The sequence below is a fragment of the Poecilia mexicana genome, unplaced genomic scaffold (assembly GCF_051168715.1).
Source record: "Poecilia mexicana isolate PSO_F unplaced genomic scaffold, ASM5116871v1 scaffold_10, whole genome shotgun sequence".
NCBI lineage: Eukaryota > Metazoa > Chordata > Actinopteri > Cyprinodontiformes > Poeciliidae > Poecilia > Poecilia mexicana.
The window spans coordinates 25,882,048-25,900,541 of record NW_028263379.1 but is presented as its reverse complement, the minus strand read 5'-3'; the positions used below and the strand labels follow the sequence as shown (position 1 = coordinate 25,900,541).

General features: G+C 42.1%; 1 protein-coding gene across 5 annotated transcripts in view; it reads right to left on the bottom strand.

Moving 5' to 3' along the window:
- Window positions 1–1,161: 1,161 nt before the first annotated feature.
- The window catches only part of afap1l1a (actin filament associated protein 1 like 1a), a 30,952-nt gene continuing 13,619 nt past the window's right edge, over window positions 1,162–18,494 (bottom strand). The window contains exons 1-19 of one of the 5 annotated variants that reach the window (XM_015009033.2): window positions 17,336–17,563; window positions 11,626–11,751; window positions 11,238–11,321; window positions 11,046–11,125; window positions 10,577–10,688; window positions 10,284–10,376; window positions 9,983–10,191; window positions 9,475–9,654; window positions 9,290–9,370; window positions 8,644–8,719; window positions 7,684–7,803; window positions 7,360–7,571; window positions 6,751–6,896; window positions 6,567–6,639; window positions 6,032–6,134; window positions 4,055–4,222; window positions 2,603–2,778; window positions 2,397–2,522; window positions 1,162–2,065 (exon numbers count right to left, since the gene is read on the bottom strand). In XM_015009033.2, coding sequence (XP_014864519.2) covers window positions 2,039–2,065; window positions 2,397–2,522; window positions 2,603–2,778; window positions 4,055–4,222; window positions 6,032–6,134; window positions 6,567–6,639; window positions 6,751–6,896; window positions 7,360–7,571; window positions 7,684–7,803; window positions 8,644–8,719; window positions 9,290–9,370; window positions 9,475–9,654; window positions 9,983–10,191; window positions 10,284–10,376; window positions 10,577–10,688; window positions 11,046–11,125; window positions 11,238–11,321; window positions 11,626–11,751; window positions 17,336–17,366 — 2,223 coding nt within the window. In that variant the 5' untranslated portion in view covers window positions 17,367–17,563 and the 3' untranslated portion in view covers window positions 1,162–2,038. Of the gene's footprint in view, window positions 2,066–2,396; window positions 2,523–2,602; window positions 2,779–4,054; window positions 4,223–6,031; window positions 6,135–6,566; window positions 6,640–6,750; window positions 6,897–7,359; window positions 7,572–7,683; window positions 7,804–8,643; window positions 8,720–9,289; window positions 9,371–9,474; window positions 9,655–9,982; window positions 10,192–10,283; window positions 10,377–10,576; window positions 10,689–11,045; window positions 11,126–11,237; window positions 11,322–11,625; window positions 11,752–15,725; window positions 15,828–17,335; window positions 17,564–18,494 lie in introns of those variants that run through there. The other 4 variants (XM_015009034.2, XM_015009036.2, XM_088009734.1 and 1 more) reach the window with 4 other exon arrangements.

Below are 18,494 nucleotides of genomic sequence, written 5' to 3'. Positions count from 1 at the left end.
CATACATGATCGGTCTTGCACTCTGCCCAAGTCCTTAGGGTATGCTTCATATATTCTGCAGTGTATTTCACCTGCAAAACATCTGCTGCACTCTTCATTTTATGTGCTTCTGGTTGGTTCTTTCTTGCCCTCCCCCCCACACCAACCCAGCACCCCCCTGTGACTCTGTGCTCACTCCCTGACATAGGGCAGACATGTCTAGAGATGCATCACTCCATGACATGCTAAGCAGCACAGCCACGGAGCGAGGAGAACCAGACTCAACCTCACTCTCATCTTTGTGTGGCTCGTAAAGACGTAGTCGAATATTTAAGTGCAAGTTTTCTGACTAAGCCTGTGGTTGTTCTGTTCTTTCAACAAAGTTGTTGCCACACTTCCTTCAGTAACTAGTCGCCCCATCAGCAGATTCTTCCACCAAAGCGGTGGACCACAGCGGCTTCTCTAGAGCTACTTTGGGTTTCTCGGCTGCTTCTCTGGTTACTTCAACCCGGTTTCCTGTCGGTTTAGGTGGACAGCCATGTTAAGACTGCAGTTGTGCAATACATCCCCCACTTTCAGATGAAATATTAAACAGAGCTTTGTGAGATATTTAAAGCTTGAAACAGTGCTTTGTAATCTGACCTAAAATCCTCCACTTCATCATACTTTGTTATTTTCCACCTGTGACTTTTCTTTGAACGCAGGTAATTAATTGCATTGGGCTTCGTTATTAGGCATCAGATGCAAATACGTACTCGAACTTTCAGATTTAAATTTGTAAAAAAATTAAAAAAAAAAAAAGGTGGAAAACGACCTTCATTTTTCCACTTCACAAACACACATTGCTTTGTGTCGGTCTGTTGCATCCAATCCGAAATCAACACGTTTGTAAATGGAATGTGACAAGATGTGGAAAGGATCAAGGGGTATGAATATTTTTGGCAAAAAAAGCACAGCTGAATCATCAACGCCATCATCTGCTGCGCGACATTGAAATGCAATTATTAAATCATATGGATGTGCTTTTTTTTTCCTGCTTTGGCTGTATCAGGCCATATAACTGGCCATGTGCAATTAAACTGAAAACGGCAGAAACTACGACTTGTTGGTGGAGTTTAATGAAGCCCTTTCGTGTCTCGGTGTTTTACGACAGTAAAAAAAAAAAAAAAAAAATACAACTGCTTGTACAGTGAAAAGCAAATTTATTAGTCCCTCATCCAGGTTTACATAAAGTGCAAAAGTTGACAGAAAGTATTTAAATGACAAAAAAAAAAAGGGAATAGATCACAGAGTAGCACCGCTATGTTAGTCATTCAGTTGCCTACAAAAGGGGTTCAAGTAAATGTAGGACGCTGCTTGAGCCAAATCAGTGTGGCCAGGGACTTTTAATAGAATAATAATAATAAAAAAAAAAATCGAATGACCAACTCTTAGTGTCTAAAACTTTTGCGCAATGCTGTTTATGTTGCACGACGATGAAGGTCTGACTCAGAATGAAACAGAAACAGTAGTTGTAGTTCACTATGTACATGAAGAAAACAAGTAAAAATGCATGCCGCTGTGTGAAAAGGCACCTCATGGTAAAACTCTTTCCAAAATATCACATTAGTCAGGTTTGGCCTGCACACAGTTTCACTTTTTCATTTGCGGCACTGCAACCGTCTGGTGCCTTCCAACTCCACATTTCATGCACTTCCTTCTGCTTTCAGTCCACGTCTCTTGTGCCTTTGTCGCATAGATTCTCCCTTTCTTCCTTGACCCATTCAGTGCCATCAAGACAATGAAAATACACGGATGCAGTGAGTGAAGAGTCCGAGTAAGCGTACTCCAAGCCGACAGTTTCAGGGCTGCAAAGAGCAAATATCCAGTGGAAATGTAGCTCCACCTGCTGGCTGATTTATGTATTGCTTTCGACACAAGTCCTCCTAAATGTCAGAATGGAAAATTTTCGGAAAGTTTTCTGATAAGTTTGGTAGATGAACCTGATAAAGAAAGAAGGTGGGAAAAAGTCACACCCTGTGATATCCATTTACTTCAGTCTTTTCCATCAAAATCTCTCCTAGATTCTTTTCTTTAACTCCCATTCCTGCAGGAAAAGAACACAAAGAGGAACGATATAATTTTATTTACCTTATTGTGTGTCTTGGGGTAACTTATCACAAATTACAAGAGTCTAAATATGACGAAACAGATTAGAAAAACAGAAATAAGCCACACCAGAGTGGTTTTTTTTTTTTTTTTTTTTTTTTTAACCATGACCAGTTTGATGTTACAACAACCGAATCAGATTTAAGTCTAGCCTCTGACCAGGCCACCGAAAAGATGGATTTTGTTTGTTTTCGAGCAAAGAAAGAAGTAAAGTGACAGACTGATCAACTGCTCTGAAAGCGCAACATAAATTTAATCAACATCCTCACCTTTGCCTTCTGCATGACGGTCCCAGCAGAGGACGCACAAATCGACGGCGGCCTCTTCCGCATCTCTGCGGCGCAGTTCACTGGTAAAGAGTCACCGTAGGAATTCTGGACTTTTTTGCCAGGCTCCTGAGGAAAGTTGAGAAGTAAATAAAAAACGACTGCAGGGTGAAAGAGCTCCGTCCTTCCGCACAGATGGACAGATCTACCTTGGCAGGTGGCCTGGCCTCCACAGGTGCGCTCAGCGCTCCGCCTGCCAAACTCTTCTTCAGGTTTTCTTTGACCTGCGTCAGTCTCAGCTCCAGGTCCACCCTCTCGGCCTCTTTGGCCTTGCAAGCCTCCTCCAGCTGGGACACGCGCTTCTCCAGCAAGGGCTTTCTCCTCTCTGCTCCACAAACACCACGTACTTTTACATTTAAGTTATCTTTAAAATTGTAACCGTCTCACTGAAGAAACTACTTTCATATCCTTTAAGATACTGAACTGGTACCAAGATGAGATGGTGCTTGTTATTTTATTTCCTGCATTTGGAGAGCAATGCACTGCTCCAGTGAACATGTCTGAATGCTCCCTGTCTGTCAGCGGCACACCGCGGGAATCACAGGAAATTCATTAATTAGACATGGGAGACATTTACATAACCATGTTGTTGATTTTAATACGAGTAATAGTTGTATTTGTCTCACTGGGGGGCATTTTCCTTTCACATGACCCTCATGTAACAGTGGTCAGAAATACAGAAGAGCTGGGAAGAACCCTTCACAAATACTGAAAGATGCCTTGCATAGATTAATCGTGTATTGCAGTAGTATAATCTCAAATTGATGATTTCTAAAAAAAAAAACAAAAAAAAACAAACATATATATAGATAGAGAGAGAGAAAGAGAGAAATTCAATGTGTTTCACCAAATCTTCTGATTCCACAATTACTGGTGCCCTTAAAAAGTTCTTCTAAGATAAATGTAACTGAATCACTTCATGATACGATTGATTGAATTGATCAAACTGTCTGGATTTTTTTCTTTAAGTCAGATGTGTTTTTTTAAGTCTGAACACGTCTACCGGTGAACAGCTACTCATGCAAACTTTCTGTAACATCAATCAAAACAAGAATTAAAAAAAAAAAAAAAAAAGAAGAAGACGGCTGAGATTCACAGCGAGCAGAAGAAAACAAACAAACAAACAAAAAAAAACAAACAAACTTGAAACTGTCAGAGGACTGCAGCCATCAATACAGAACGGCCCACAAGAAACAAAGCCAAGACTATTTCATAGCCAATCTCTGTGGTTAAACTGAAATCCTGGAGGAAACCAGAAGGTGAGCTGAGATGACAAAGAGAAACCGTGTCAAAGGTCACGCTCTGTGAAACATCACAGGAGAAAATGAAGAGCTGTCTCGTTCACAAAAGAGGGTTGCACCAAGAATAAATGGTGGTTTATCAAAAAACTGTAATGTCCTGCAACAGATGATTTATTTATGCACCTTTTCACATACCTTAATCACGGGCGACAATGTATACTGTATATTCATATCTAATAGTATTCTAACAAATTTTAGCTAATGAGTACTGGCGATCATTTAGAGACCACAGGTGAAATTGAAAATGATTTATGATTCATTCATCATTTCTGTTTTCCTTTTGTTTATTCATCTCCTCACCTGAAGCAACCTTCAGCTCTTCCTTCACTTCCCTCTTCTGCTGTCGGAGCGTCACCAGCGCGTACCGTATTCCGTCCCGCTCCGTTTCCAGCTCTTCTTTTTCCCTGAGGTAACGCTTGGCATCTTCCTCCGCTCGTGTTTTCCCATAGCGTCCATATGGGTTGGTATCTGGGTGGGAGCAAAAGGTGAGGGGGGTCAGCAGACGTGCAGGGGTTGTGGGAAAAAAGGAGAAAAGGCCCAGACAGCAACGCATCACCCCGTCTGATTAATACTACGCCTTTTTTTTTTTTTTTTCGTGGCAATTCGGGCGAGGGCTGCACAGCTAAGTAAGTTTAATGAGCTGGTTTTATCTTTCTTTGTGATCAAAACTTTATTTAGGGAGCGATCAGACGACCCGTGAAGAAGAAATAACACGCCGACTCACACAGAGCGGGGAGGTCAGGAGGTGAGACGGCACATCTAATCCGAGCGGTCCAATAAATCTCCGGTTACATCCTAAAGTTCTCAGTCATTACAAGTGCAGAGCTCTTTTCATGTGTTGGGGAGAAGCAGCGGCGCGAACTCTCTGCAAACCAGAAACGCTAATCTGCTCCACGTGTAAAGCTAATGACACAACAAGGCATTTGGGAGAGGGCGAGAGGAAACGGGAGATCACCGGTGGAAAACGAGAAAAGGACCGACAGAGAAAGAAGAAACATCGAGGCAGATGGGGGGGCTTTAAATTACGGGGCTGTCAGCAAACTGGCTCGGCACTAGAAGGAGCGCGCAGAGAGTGTGAGCTCGCAAACGCACAAGAGAAACGGGATCTCTGACTCCACTGTGAAATGTAACTGCAGTATGCTAACAGGAAACATCTGCATTATTTCTTTTTAATTCGTTTTCTAGTCTCTGGAGTGACACATGGACACCGTGGGTGGGTGTAAAGCTGAAAAAATAGCGTGTAAAAATATTGTGGAATTGTGTATTCTGCAAAAAAAAAGTGCTGACACTGATTATCTCAAAAGCCAAGATGAAAAAACAAGCCTTTTGTTGGTGTGTGTGTGTGTGTGTGTGTGTGTGTTCGAGAGTATTCAAAGTTCGCAATTTATCCACGATTCGGGTCGAGATGAAAAAGATTTTAATCCAACAACCTTGTTATTTATTTAACAACGCCGCACACAGTTGAAAACTTTGCAATTAAAACCAAAAACACCCAAAACAATTAGAATATGATTGATTTGATTAATTGCTGAGAACAACTGTGATTTATTATCTTTAGATATGAAGGTCTCAAACTAGTTTTATCAACAATCGTGTTGTCAAAATTTCTTAACTGCTTTATTTGAAGACGACCGCTTACAAAGATTGTCGTCATCGTAGCAATTTTGCTGCTTTAGTTTGGAGACGTTAAGTTTTTAGTCATTTGTTGCAATAATTTTATCATCTCATAATCAGAATTAGCTTTGCTTGCCAAGTTTGTGCACACAAATATAACGTGTGCGGTCCGGTTGTAATTGGCATGACGCAATATTTTAATCTGAAATGCCGAGTCTTAATTAGCTGTCAGCAGAAAATCATCATCAGTCAAACTGGAGCCCAGTTCAAGATGAAAAAAAAAAAAAAAAATCACTATAAAAAAATGCTTCAAAGTCATTGAAGTATGGCAGAGCATGAGGGCCAATGTGAAATATCCACCATAAACTCAAGAAGCTTGAGACTGAGTTAACATATTTGAGGTTTTATTTTTAATGTATTACTGTGCAATATCGGAGGATGTCTTAGTTTTATTGTCAGAAACTAAAAAGACTAATATCTCAAAAGTTAGGTCTGTTTCTCCAAATCATGATCAACTAATGCATCATTATCCAGGGTTGGAAAATCGGTAGACGCGCGTTTTCAAGACCGTTTTGGAACCTTGACACTTACTTTTAATCTAACAAACAAATCTCCCTCCATTTTCCTTGAATATCTATGAAACAACAGACCAGATGCACCTACTTGAGCCCGTTCGCTTCAGGGAGACCAGTGACTTGTCTTGGTGGAAGTGGCTGTGGGAGTAACTCGAGTGTCGCTTCCCTTGATTGCGCGATTTCTCCTTTAACTGGGTGGAGAGAGGAGGAAGGGATGGATGGCATGTAGAAGAAGAAGAGGAGAGAGTGAGGAAAGAAATTTCAGAACCACCGTCCTAGTACCACCACCAAAATCCAATACCGATAAGAAAACGCCGAGTCATGTATGCAGTTAGCTAGAGGTGGTGAAGGGTATGTCTCGTACTCCGTGCAGGTGAGATCAAGAGAGGAGTTTATGTTCTACAAAGCCTGACCTTTTCCTTTGCAGTCATTTTTTTTCTCTACCCCTGGAATCTAAAAAGGCATGACATAGACCACTGTCTATTTATTTAAGTTCCTTTCATTCAAACAGAGATGGTCCACAACAGCTGCACACATATACAGACACTGCAGTCTAATCGCATCAAAGTAAAACATTCAGCCATAAGTTTCTGTTCAACTCAGAAAGAATGCGCCTGCGCCACCTGCGTGTCCTCAGTAGGGACCTCGTCGTACGTCCTGGAATCGGTGGAGGTGCTGCTGGAGGAGGTAGCCCACCTAGGACCGGAGAGAAAGGGAAGGGGGGGAGGAGTAGGTCCAGAAGGAGGTCAAAACTCTCTCCTCTGAACCGTCTCAAATATCCCAAACCTGATCCCCGTCTTAACTCACAGGAAGGAATTTCGAGCGGCGTCCCGAATGTGTGCGATGGTTTCCACGTCGACGTAGTCGTAGTGCAGGGACTCGGGGTCGGTGGCAGAGCCCGTTTCCGCGAGGATGACGCCGAGCCACTGCCCAAGCTCATCAGAGCTGCTCGCCTGACAACAACACGGGGTGTTTCTGAGGTTCTAGCAAGTTTAATCAATACAACATAATTCACCAAGTTCTTTATTTCTTTTGGGAGGAGACGGACCGGTTTTTATACAAATAAATGTGCAAAAAATGTTATAATAAAAAGTCTGTCTATTTACCCTCGCCGTAGTCAAATATTTAGCTTTTTTTTTTTTTAAAGTTTGGTCTCTCCTCCCACTCCACCCAAACGCGCTGCTCATAAGAACATAGTTTATTTGAGTTCATCAGGGCTTTTTAAGTGACAACATCTGTCTGGCGTTGGCCAACCTGAGACTCACGAGAACAAATGCATGAACTGAAAGCTCAACTATTTTAAGTTTTTTTTTTTTTTTTTTTTTTTTAATAGAAAAAAAACCATGATTTTCCACGCGGTTGTCCGTGTGAACCGTTTTTAATAAGGCGTGCCTGCTACATCGCTAAGAGTTTTACCTCCAGAGCTACCATCTCCGTGCTGTCCTTCATGATGCGGAAGGCAAAGGGGTGTTTGGGTCCAAGCCCGGGGACCACCTCGCAGCCGTTCAGCGGCAGGGTCGGCAGGGAGGTCCGTGGGTCTCCCCGGTCGTGATAGAAGTGCAGGGAGCCTCTGCACACACAGCACCAGTGCTCTCTCCATACCTGGTTGACCAGCACCAACAAGTAGCCTGTGTTTTTGGTAAAAAATAAAATAAAATAAAAAAAAGGGGGGGAGGAAGGAAAAATAAATTGTTTGGGAATTTGAGAGATCTCGAGAGTCAGAGCGGATCGAGACGCTACCTTGTCGAGGGTCACCGTAGGATGTCCGGGAGTCACCCGACCGCGACGACTTCTTCTTGGAAAAGCTGATGATGCGTGTGATCTTCCGTCCTGCAGCGAACGCTCCCCGCTTCACCTTAACTGAATCAAAATTTTAGCTTGTAAAAAAAACGCATGTTTCCGTTGGCGCACGGAAACATGCGCCAACGTGCTTTTAAACAGAATCTTGCAATAAGGAAGAAAAAAGGACATCTGACCTTCAAAAGATTTTATAAAAGGAAATCTGAAATCAAAAGGTACGGCGTGCGTTTTTATTCAACCTCGCTAGAGTCAAATTGTTGGACCATTTTGTGCTGCCTTTTTCAGCTACAGCTCTGAGCTTGGTGTGTATGCATACCCCTTCTTTGTAATCTCGCTCAGTCAGCTTGAATGGAGTACGTTACATTTTGGTCTCGTCTAACTTCAGTACCATTTTCAAAATCTTTGCCGTGTCCTCTGTAGACATGCGCTAACTGGTAAATGTGACTTCTTCTGGCTCTCTTGAAACTTTCTTCATGAGTGCTCTCCATAAAGGCTGGACTCTGAGTGTCTGACCAATAGTTGCCACATCGACAGACTCTCCCACTTGAGATGTGGAACATTGCAGCTCTTTCAGAGTTACCATGAGCCTCTGCTTTTGACCATTTCTTGTTAGGTTTGAAAGTTTTACAACGTCCTTTATATATTTGGATGTTGCACTTACTAGTGCTCAGTGAGCTTTAATTTAGGGGTATCACTTTAAAAAAAAAGTACTAAAGATGCATGCCCCAGTTGCCAGACTTTAATCTGTGAAACATTGTGAGCTACCTAATGTCATCTTATCACAAAGTCTCATTAGTATCCACTGGAGTTTGTAGTTATGACATGACAAAGTGTTCAAGGAGTATGAAAACCTTTACAAGATGCAGTTTAAACCGAGCAACTCGGGAAGAAATTTCTCACCGTTCTCTTTGCTGCTCTCTCCTGCTGAAACGCCCACGCTGTCTGAATCAGATGCGTTTCTGTCTACGGACAACCTCTGTGGAGGAACAATACAATCACAGTTTCAGGCTTCCACCAACACCGTCTGAATCCCACCCCAGTTCACTCGGCGTGGCTCACAAGAGAGTGAAACCGGTCAACACATGTTTAAAAAGGCTTCAGATTTATCATGCTGAAAGCCAGCCAGATTATTTGCCTCTGGTTTCTTTCAGAATCAGAGTAATACTCATGAAACACAAAGGCAAACCAACTGACCATTTTCTGTTTTTGTCCCTCCCTCTCATCACGTCTCATCGGTGTTTCTGTTAGAGGCTTTTGTAGTTTCTGTTCGGACAATTTTCTGTAAGCTTCAGCGAATGTTCGAAGGCTGACTCACTGCCACCTCTGTCATTGTTGCCTTAACACCTAATTATGTCGCGCATCTCCTCTTCCTTTTGCGAGCCAAGTACAGGCATCACGGCACGCTGGGCTAAGCCAAACAACTGTTTAGAAAAATTGATGGTGACAGCACAATTGCTACTTAAAATCAAACTTTTCCTCACCTCGGCTGTGTAATTACACCTTGGGAACAAAAATAACAGGGAAGGTGGCGAGTGAACATCCTCACCTTGTCAAGCTCGTGTTTCCTCTGAGTGACGGGAGACGTGGCGTCCTCGGGTACGCTTTGACCGCTCGCCTGTCGGACAACCTATTGGGAGTTTTTACATCATAGCGTATTCATGTGTTCCTTCAGTGATGAGAGAGAGAGATGGATTCTCAAATGACGCTTGCCACAAAAAAGGTAGCATTTACCTTAAGCCACTTGTGAGCCTGCTCCTTGCTTTGAACTGCCAGCACCAGTCCATCTCCATTAGGTAAGGTGAACCTCAGCTCATGGTGCTTCTTTTTGATGTCCTTAGGTACATAGACGACGGAGCACTGGGGCAACAGGAGGTCCACGTAGGGACACGCGTCTTTGGAGTTCTTATAGCACTGCAGGGAGGAGGACACAAGCAGTGCTTAGCAATACCCGTTAACATTACAACCGTAATGTGTTTTAGTGGGATTTTATGAGGTAGACCAACACAAAGTAGAACATAAAGGTGAAGAAGAAAGAAAACTCTTTACTTTTTTTTTTTAAATTACAAATCTGAAAGTGTTGATTAGATCAGAGTTCAGCTCCCCGAGTCAAATCACCTCTCAATGCAACCAGAGATACAAGTCTCTTGAGGTATCTCTCTACCAATGTTGCATATAAAGACACTGAATTGCTTTGTCACTCTTGTTTGCCACGTAGCTCACATGACTTTGAACCGCTCACCTGCAGTCTGTTTTCTCGGATAACGGTGAACTGCTTGGCCCACTGACCGAAGCGTTTCTTGCGCAGCAGGAAAGCACATATGCGACAGTCTCTGACGGGAGGCATGTTGCTCTCGTCTGACGGCCACTGATGAGTGACGCCGGGGCTCCGCTCCTCTTCGTCCTCCTCGTACGATTCGTAGGAACTGCTCAGAGCGTCCGAGTCGTTGTCTGGAGGAGCGGCGGAGACAATACAGGATGCTTTAACTGGGTGAAATGGAAGTACGAGAAAATGGGATTATCTGATGGGTTTTCTTGCTCACAGGAGTTTTTGCGTTGCAAATTAATGGATGCCGGGTAGTGGCTGTCGGTATCTTCATAGACGTCGTCGATAGAGTTGGGAGGGCTGGGCCTGTCTGAAAATAGATGACACGACATCCAACTCACTCACTGCGTCTTTATCCACTTAAATCCAACTTGCGCTTTGTAATTATGTTTGGGACAACGTGATATATGGGCATATGCAGATCGTTTAAAATCGTCAGCACTGACTAGGAGGCTTTCTACAGAAAACCCGACACCAGAGGTCACCGAGTTCAGTCTTCAGCATGCTGACCTCGTGTGATTATGTACTCAGGAGCCATGCCAGGACTAAGGGGCACGGCCTCTTCGTAGTACTCCTCAGGAGGAGGCGTTGTGGGTAGCGGGGGAGGGGAGTCTGTACAGCTCTGCGAATGCAGACACATAAACATAAACAAAGTCATGTTTCTTTCATTGCCAAGTTTCTGCTTTTTCAAAGCCAGAGGGTTGCAGGATATAAACCTCAGCAGTAAACGATTTCCATAAATTAGACACATGGGTGGACCTTTTAATCCTCAGTTTTCCAACATCATGTAAGACTGATGAGTCTGTGAACATGGGAAAATCCCACACAGACCCAGCAGAACCCACATATTTCACTGCTTTGTATTCGTGAATCATTAAGAGAACCTGCAAAGTTAGACCTAGAGACCAAGTTTTTCGTTTTACCTAACACATCCGTTAACTACAATGCCAGAGATTTTATTTTGGATGGGTTAGCTTGCCTGTTTTAAAGTGTCATCTTGTGAGTTTTTGTCATCTTTCAGATAATCCGTGACTTCCTTAAGGTCTCCGAGCTCGCAGTCTGGAAAACAGCAGAACATTTACATTCAAACTCAAAAAAAAAGTAAAAAAAAAAAAAAAAAATCATACCAGACATCAGGAGCATCTCAAATACACGGATGTGTATGACTCACCAAATTTCTCAAACAAAGACTCCACAAAACTCGTCCCGTTTTTGTACACGGAAGAGTTGACGTAGATGTAGTCTGGTCCCGACTCTAGACGACAGAATCAACAAAAAACATTCATTGTCGATTCACCAAACAATGAGAGCAGACACGTGACTTAAACAAAAAAAAGCAAATGGAAAGAGAATCCCATATAGGATTCTCACATTTTTAAACATGTTTATCACTCAACAACATTTGAGATTTAATTAAAAAATCCGTTTTGCCTACAACATATACCAAGATACTTAAAATCTGTTTAGTTTTTCACCAATATGCAGATAAAATACAAAACAACATGCCAACATCCCACACTTTCATTGACCCCATTTATCTGTGTCTTCTCCTCTCTGACCTGAAGTTTGGATCTGCTGTAAGAGGTTCCTCACTGAGGTTTTCTTCTCCTGGGTCGACATGCTGAGGTTCTCTTGGTCCAGCATCTTCAGCAGCACACCCAGCTCCTTAACCAGCACCTCCACTGCTGCACAAGGACGGAGTGAAAGGTCATGGCGGGCGAGACATCAGTTCAGGAGCAGAGAGGGCAAAGATCAGATGGACAAGTCTAAACAAACCCACAGGATTTCGTTGGGGGCTTTCTCTCCTCTTTAGTTTTATGTTGCAATGCTTTACAGAGTGTCAATATACATCAGCGGTCTCGGCACAGAGACTCCCTCAGAGTCAGACCAGACTAAACAGACGGGGGGCTTCAGAGACAGGAAGCAATGCTAATTGGTAATTAACTCAGACAATGAGTGGATCTTAAGTTGTTTGGCATTTTCTCTCTTAAACGGAGAGTTTGGGATTTTTGAAGTGAAACTGATGGGCTACACGCAGATAATATCCTATACTGAATAATCTCACATTATATTTATATTGTACACCCAAAAGGCTAAAGCTAACAGCTAGTAGCAAGGAGATCCAAGACTAGACTTGGCTTTTGCTCTCTTGAAGATCTCCAATCTCGAAACTGTCGTAGTGATTTATTTAAGTACTGTTTTTTGAACCTGAAGAAAAAGTTTATTTTGCACTGGACTGTTCCTTACAGAGAAAACAGGGATTGCCGAGACAGAGGATGGAGGTAAGAGGCAGTGTACCACCAATGATCTTCAAATGTTAGGCACATGCTGAACAACATGAAAACCTTTTTCCTCCAAAGTATCTGTATAACACAAAGTCAAGGCTTTTATTTCATATCTAATCTGAAATTTTGCAGGAATCTATACTTTGGAAATGCTCCGTTCTTCACCCTCCAACTTTTGCTTCCTTTGTAAGTAATCATCTGCTTCTCTTCAAATATCCACCCCAAACCAACCATTATGATGGTTAAGGCCCATGAAATAGCAATTACATAGTGAATTTGATCAAAATTAGAGTTGTTAAAGACGATGGAAGTCCATTTTGATTTGGTACGAAATGAAATAAGCGGTTCAACAGTTTTTCGGTCTGGACAAAAGAGTCTGACATGCAGGTCAATAAAAGGAGAGACTGGCAACAAAAATACTGTCCTTTCTTTTATGAAAACAAATATTTCCTCACAGTAACCTGTAATACTTGGGGATTTTACAAGGCTTTCCTGGTTCTGTAACCCACGAAGACTCGGATTAAAGGGATGTGACTCACATCATGTGTTGACCTGAAAGCTGGGGGCCGGTTCCCTCTCTGTTTTCAGACTTAAACTTAAATAAGCTGCCCTGCTAACCCTCAGCTGCTGGATGTTCTGGGAAAAGGTTTCACAACCTGCTGCATGTGGTTCACATTCTGCTTTATCTTATCTTAAACCACAGGGAAGCACCACCAAGAAGGACCTACAGATTGTCTCCTCCTTCCGTTTTGCCAGTCCTTGCACACCCGCGCACATTTCTATGCTTCTTTACTCTTCAAACCATTGCAAGACACGAGCCGTCGCTTGCCTACAACACCACCTTCGCCGACTTCCCCACTCCTTGCATATTATTCTCTCACTCACTTACTCAAAATTGCCTAATTTTCAGTCCAGTCGAGTTAGGCCCACTGAAGCGTGCATCTCGCTGGGGTCAGACACGGGACAGCCGCTGAGCCAGAAAGCTCTTTGTTCAATGGGCGGCCGTACACCAAGAAGAAGAAACGTTACATTGAACAACACAAATGCACACCCAAACTAACATACACACAGATAGAAAAAACACAGGCAGGCTTCAGCTGTGTATTTAATAAGGTGTGTCAGTGTGAACTCTGGTCTGCAACTTTGGGAAAAGCATTCCTGCCCCCATTTTATGTGTGTGTGTGTGTGTGTGTGTGTGTGTGTGTGTGTGTGTGTGTGTGTGTGTGTGTGTGTGTGTGTGTGTGCGTACAAAGTATACAGATGCATTCTGGCATAATTTTGGACTCTCCGATGTTTAGCTGTGACAGAGTAACACTGCATGTAATCACGACTGACAAGCTGCCATTTTTTATTAGTTGGGAGATATATTTACTGTTTGGCAGCGGTGCACGTCCTTCGTTTCAAAGTCCCACTCCCTAAAAACAGACATAGTTTCCTGAGGCGGGTCTTCCTATGGGCTTAACAATGCTCTGCCACGGCCACAGTCAACATCTACAGCCGGCATGTCTTGTTTGTCTGTTTCCGTTTAAAGACGCTGCTTTCCACCTTAGAGTAGTTTCCTTCCATTGTAATAAACTCTCCGAGAACTGGGCACGAGGAATTAATTCACGCAGCGACGAGGAATGTCTCCTCATTAAGATCCCATTCACCCAGGGGAAATAAGGAAGTGAAGCTCATGGAGGCAGAGGAAGCTTGCTTTGAGTGGGATGTCTTGGCCTGGTGAATATTGTCCCCCTGCCAGCTGCTACAGCTGTTTAGATCCTGGCTTCAGCACTGGACTTCCCCTAGCCGGGCGAAAGACAAAACCTCTTCCACAGCATGACTCACTTGCTGCGCGGAGAAACTGAAATATACACCACTCAGCACTAAATCAAACAACACTGAAATCAAAGCAGTGCTTTCCAGGGGTGTTGGCACAAAACTGGAGCTCGCAGTCATAAATCTACTTCACTGCTTCATTTGGACCTGTGCTTTAGAAAGCTGATTATTCAATTTGAGGATTAGGGGGCCTATGCAATTGTGCCAAAATGAGCAAAGATTAATTATTTTGTAGTATCTGGCATGTGGGGTGCTGAAGACCACCTCTACAATGCCGGTTACGTCATGAGAGTCAAACCCAAACTCGTGGGTTCCAATTCATCTGTAGCATAATATAATCCTTTAAATATTTGCAACAACGGTTTATTGGTTCAAAATGCATAATCTTGCTGCAGCTACTTTAACCTGAAAAGTCAGAACTCTGATCTTAGTGTTTATCCTGTTCCAGATGGAAGTCGGAAAACCCCCGTCATGTTAACAACTGGATAAAATAAGTTCCCATTTAATATATAATTTAATTTAAAGATATTTCCAAGGCAGGAGAGAAGACGATATGATAATGATTACACAAGGGGCACATGAAATTTTAGCAGGGTTTGTAGGAATAATTATGTCCACTGGGGGAATAGAGACAGACATAAAAACAACAATACTGTGTTATTTCTGTTTAAAAATCTGCATGTTTAGTCACCAGCTGATGCAACAAATCAATCAAATTTTGGAGTAATTTTCAGAAGAATCAAGTTTTCAAACAAAACAATGATCTGACCTGCGTAGGTGTATCAACAACATGTTTAATGTTTGTCAAAGATGACATTCATCAATTGACAAGATGCTCTGCAGTGAAGTATCATCTTAAAGTGTTTCATAAATCTCAAGTTGTGTTTTTAAGAATCTGTCGTCAGTGTGAACTATTCTCATCCTGGTTGGAGTAATCCATACTGTGGTATTTATCCTGGTCTGATTCTACAGTGCCAAAAAAAAACAAAACAAACAAAAAAAAAAAACACTATAAATACTCCCCTTCCCCTGCTTTTAGGAATCATTTAAATTTCTCCTAACTCTTAAACTACTGTTTACATAATCTCCATTCAGTGTAGAACAAAACAAATCCAGATTCAGTCAGTCAAGCTTATTTAAATTTTACATTCATCAGATGCAGTCCAATATCTAATAGATGGACACGAAGCAAATGAGGACGCTTACAATTCGTTCATATCCTGCCAATCAGTCAGTCTGTCTGCCAGTGTTTCTTTTGTCCACCAAATACTCAAACCAGCTAAACGATCGCCAAAAGGCGATAGGCCATCCTCGATACATTTGTTGCGCTCTAGTTACCTGGGGAAGGTAACTAGAGCGCAACAAATATCATTTAAAACTTTACTTTCCATAAGCAAACGCTACTTTTAGTTTGTTGTCTTTGCAGTTTCAGGCACTAAAAGCAATATTGATTTTAAGACGCACTCTTACACGTGTGCCTTGTAAAAAAAAAAAAAAGCATGTTTCCGCCACATCTGTTGATGTGAATAGCAGCCATATTGAAACACAAACTCTACCTTGCAAGTCTTAACTGGGGGTTAGTCGGCAGATGGGGGAAGTCGAAATGTCCCCAGTTCCGAGTGAAACTGGAAGCCAGCATAACTGTGTGTCACCTAGCTTGACGTCGACAGGAAGTCTTTTTTGTCTACTGTCAGAAAAACCACTTCCTTTTTTATTTCAAAATAAGAGTCTCAAACAAAGATTCAAGGTATCAAGACTGCAGATTGCATCAGCAGACCCAGGTCTCAAAACAATATTAGAAATTTACATCATACGGTCAGCAACTGGATACCGCACAGCAAGCCAGGATTCACTTTAGCAAGAAATATGTTTCTAATAAAATACAGTGTAATGCTACCAAATCTTCTTATGCTTCTATGAACAACCATTGGCAAATATAATTGGATCCGAACATATTTCATGTATTTAATAAAAGGATAAGATCAGAGATAGATTATACACTACTAGGTGTGATATTTATTTAATAAGCAAATAATTTAATTCTGCAACTTAAAAATGTGTTCATATACAGCATCCATATACAGTCTGAATTTACGGTTAGTTGTGGAGCTCTGGCTTCTGAAATTGTAATTAAACCTTCTGGGGTTGTTTTATTATTATTTATCATTGGAACTCAAATTCTTATTTGCGAGAACAAACTAAAAGTAGAAATATAAAATTAGGGGAAAAAAAGTGAGCTTAGCACCGAGTCACAGTACAGTCTGAAGCTCTGCAGGGGATTAAAAAGAGTTGAAGTTTTGTTGTTTGTCAAAGGGACTTTGATTGTTTAAGCAACTAGAAAAAAAGAAAGAAAATGCATGAATTTGAAAAGTTTTTCAAAGCTCTGCAAACAAATATACAGCCCTTTTCAATTGCCTTATAACTGCTGTAAAACACCAGTAACATTCCTCAGCTTGTTAATAGTACATGGTATTTGTGTGAGCTAGCACACTTTTGTAAGTCAGAGAATGGTTTGTCTAACACTACAGAGCAGGCCTTTAAAAGGAGCTTCCAATTGGAGTTTTTTTTTTTCCCTTTTTTTGTTTAAACTCTGCAGGGGAAGGAGGTTGAGTGGGGGCGTGGGGTGGCAACGGGAGTTCAGCACCTGTGCTAACATGTCCGACAAACTCTGATGAAACGAATAATGTGACCTCAACTGGGTGCACGTAGATATATATATTTTTTTTTTTCTTCTCGCTTCTCCCCTGTTATGCTAAAAGATCTCCCTCATGCTGAGACAACGTTCCGTGGCATGCAAAGCAAACACAAACACGGTCACAGTGAGTCAAAAGTCACAGATTTCAGCGATTTAGCATCAGCTCAGTTTCACAACATCGCTGCCTGCATCAGTTCACACCCACATAGAGGCTTTAGTGGATTAAAACAGTAACGTTTCACCCACCTGGTTTTACACACATGCGGCTTCACTAGTACGTTTAAATCACTTACTCTATGAGTTTTCAAGCAAAGCGATGAGTTTTTTTGTTTTGTTTTTTTAAGGTATACACAATGGAACTTGGGAATTAAAATAAACTTCTCTATTCAAAACTATAATCCTGACATTTTACTGTATATACCTGGAATGGTAATTATGAGCCAAATAGTAACATGTAACAAAAAAACTTACCCTCAACAGCAATGGATGAGAGACCCACCATTCTGCAAGATTAAGAAGGAAGCAAACTAGCTCCCTTATACACAAAATAGCTGCAGGAATAAAACAAGATATTCCACCGTCCGGTAAGAGATTTCCAGCTTCACTCAGTTCTGTGAAGCCTTTGTATTTGGAGGTTAGCTCGAGTCGGCTGAATTCACACTCCCTTTACCTCTCCCTTCCTCCATCTGATCTGTTATCTCTCTCCACCTCCCTCTGTCTACCCTCCTCTTTTTTTTTTTTCCTTTTGGGGGGTAGGGAGATTGTGGTGCAGTGTGTGTGTGTGCATGTGTGTGTAAGCGTGCTGGATTGCCCTCCACTGTAATCCTGGGGATTGTATAGCACCTGGGAAAGGCTTGCTGTGTAAACACACATGCCGGCTAATAGCTAACCCACATTCTTTATTCCTCCACATTCTTTCACCTGAAACCGAAGCATGGCTGTCCGGCCATCCAAACAAAATGCCAACCACTCGAGAAAGTTCAGAAGAGCCTACAGATATCCTGGTTACTGCCACTCTGAATTAAAGTAACTCCAACAGCACTCACTTTGACAGTAAATGCCCTACATCTGAAAACATGAACGTTGGTCGCTTTAAACTAAACATGACAGCGTTTAGCTGTTTCTGCATAGCGTAGGTAGACCTTCGAGAGTTCCACGTGGATGACTTGTTGCCCTGAGGCAGATTCAAGTGCCCCGAACATGACGCAGCATGCCGCCCTCAATCGCACACTCAGCCACTAAAACTACACAAACAGCCCTCAACATAGTTAAATCTGTCTCTTAGAACTGTAGGCTCTTTTGTTTTCAGTCCTACGACTGATGTAGGAACGGTTTCAAAACTGAGAGACGCATCAAACATGAACAGGATCCTCCTATTGGTTTAAGCTTAGCATCTTCTAAGTTGTTTTTGATCCGCTTTAATAAAGTTTCATTCAAGCAATAAAACTTGAGAAACAGAGGAAGAGCACAGTGATAAAACTAAAGCCAAGCTAAACCACGGCTAGACAGAGTAACCTCCAATAAAACTGGGCTGACCTGAAGTGAAACCTCTTCAGGTGGACAAAAGAAAACCGCAGCAGTTAAATCTTAAAACTAAATCAAATTTCCTTCAACACCTTGGAACTGCACG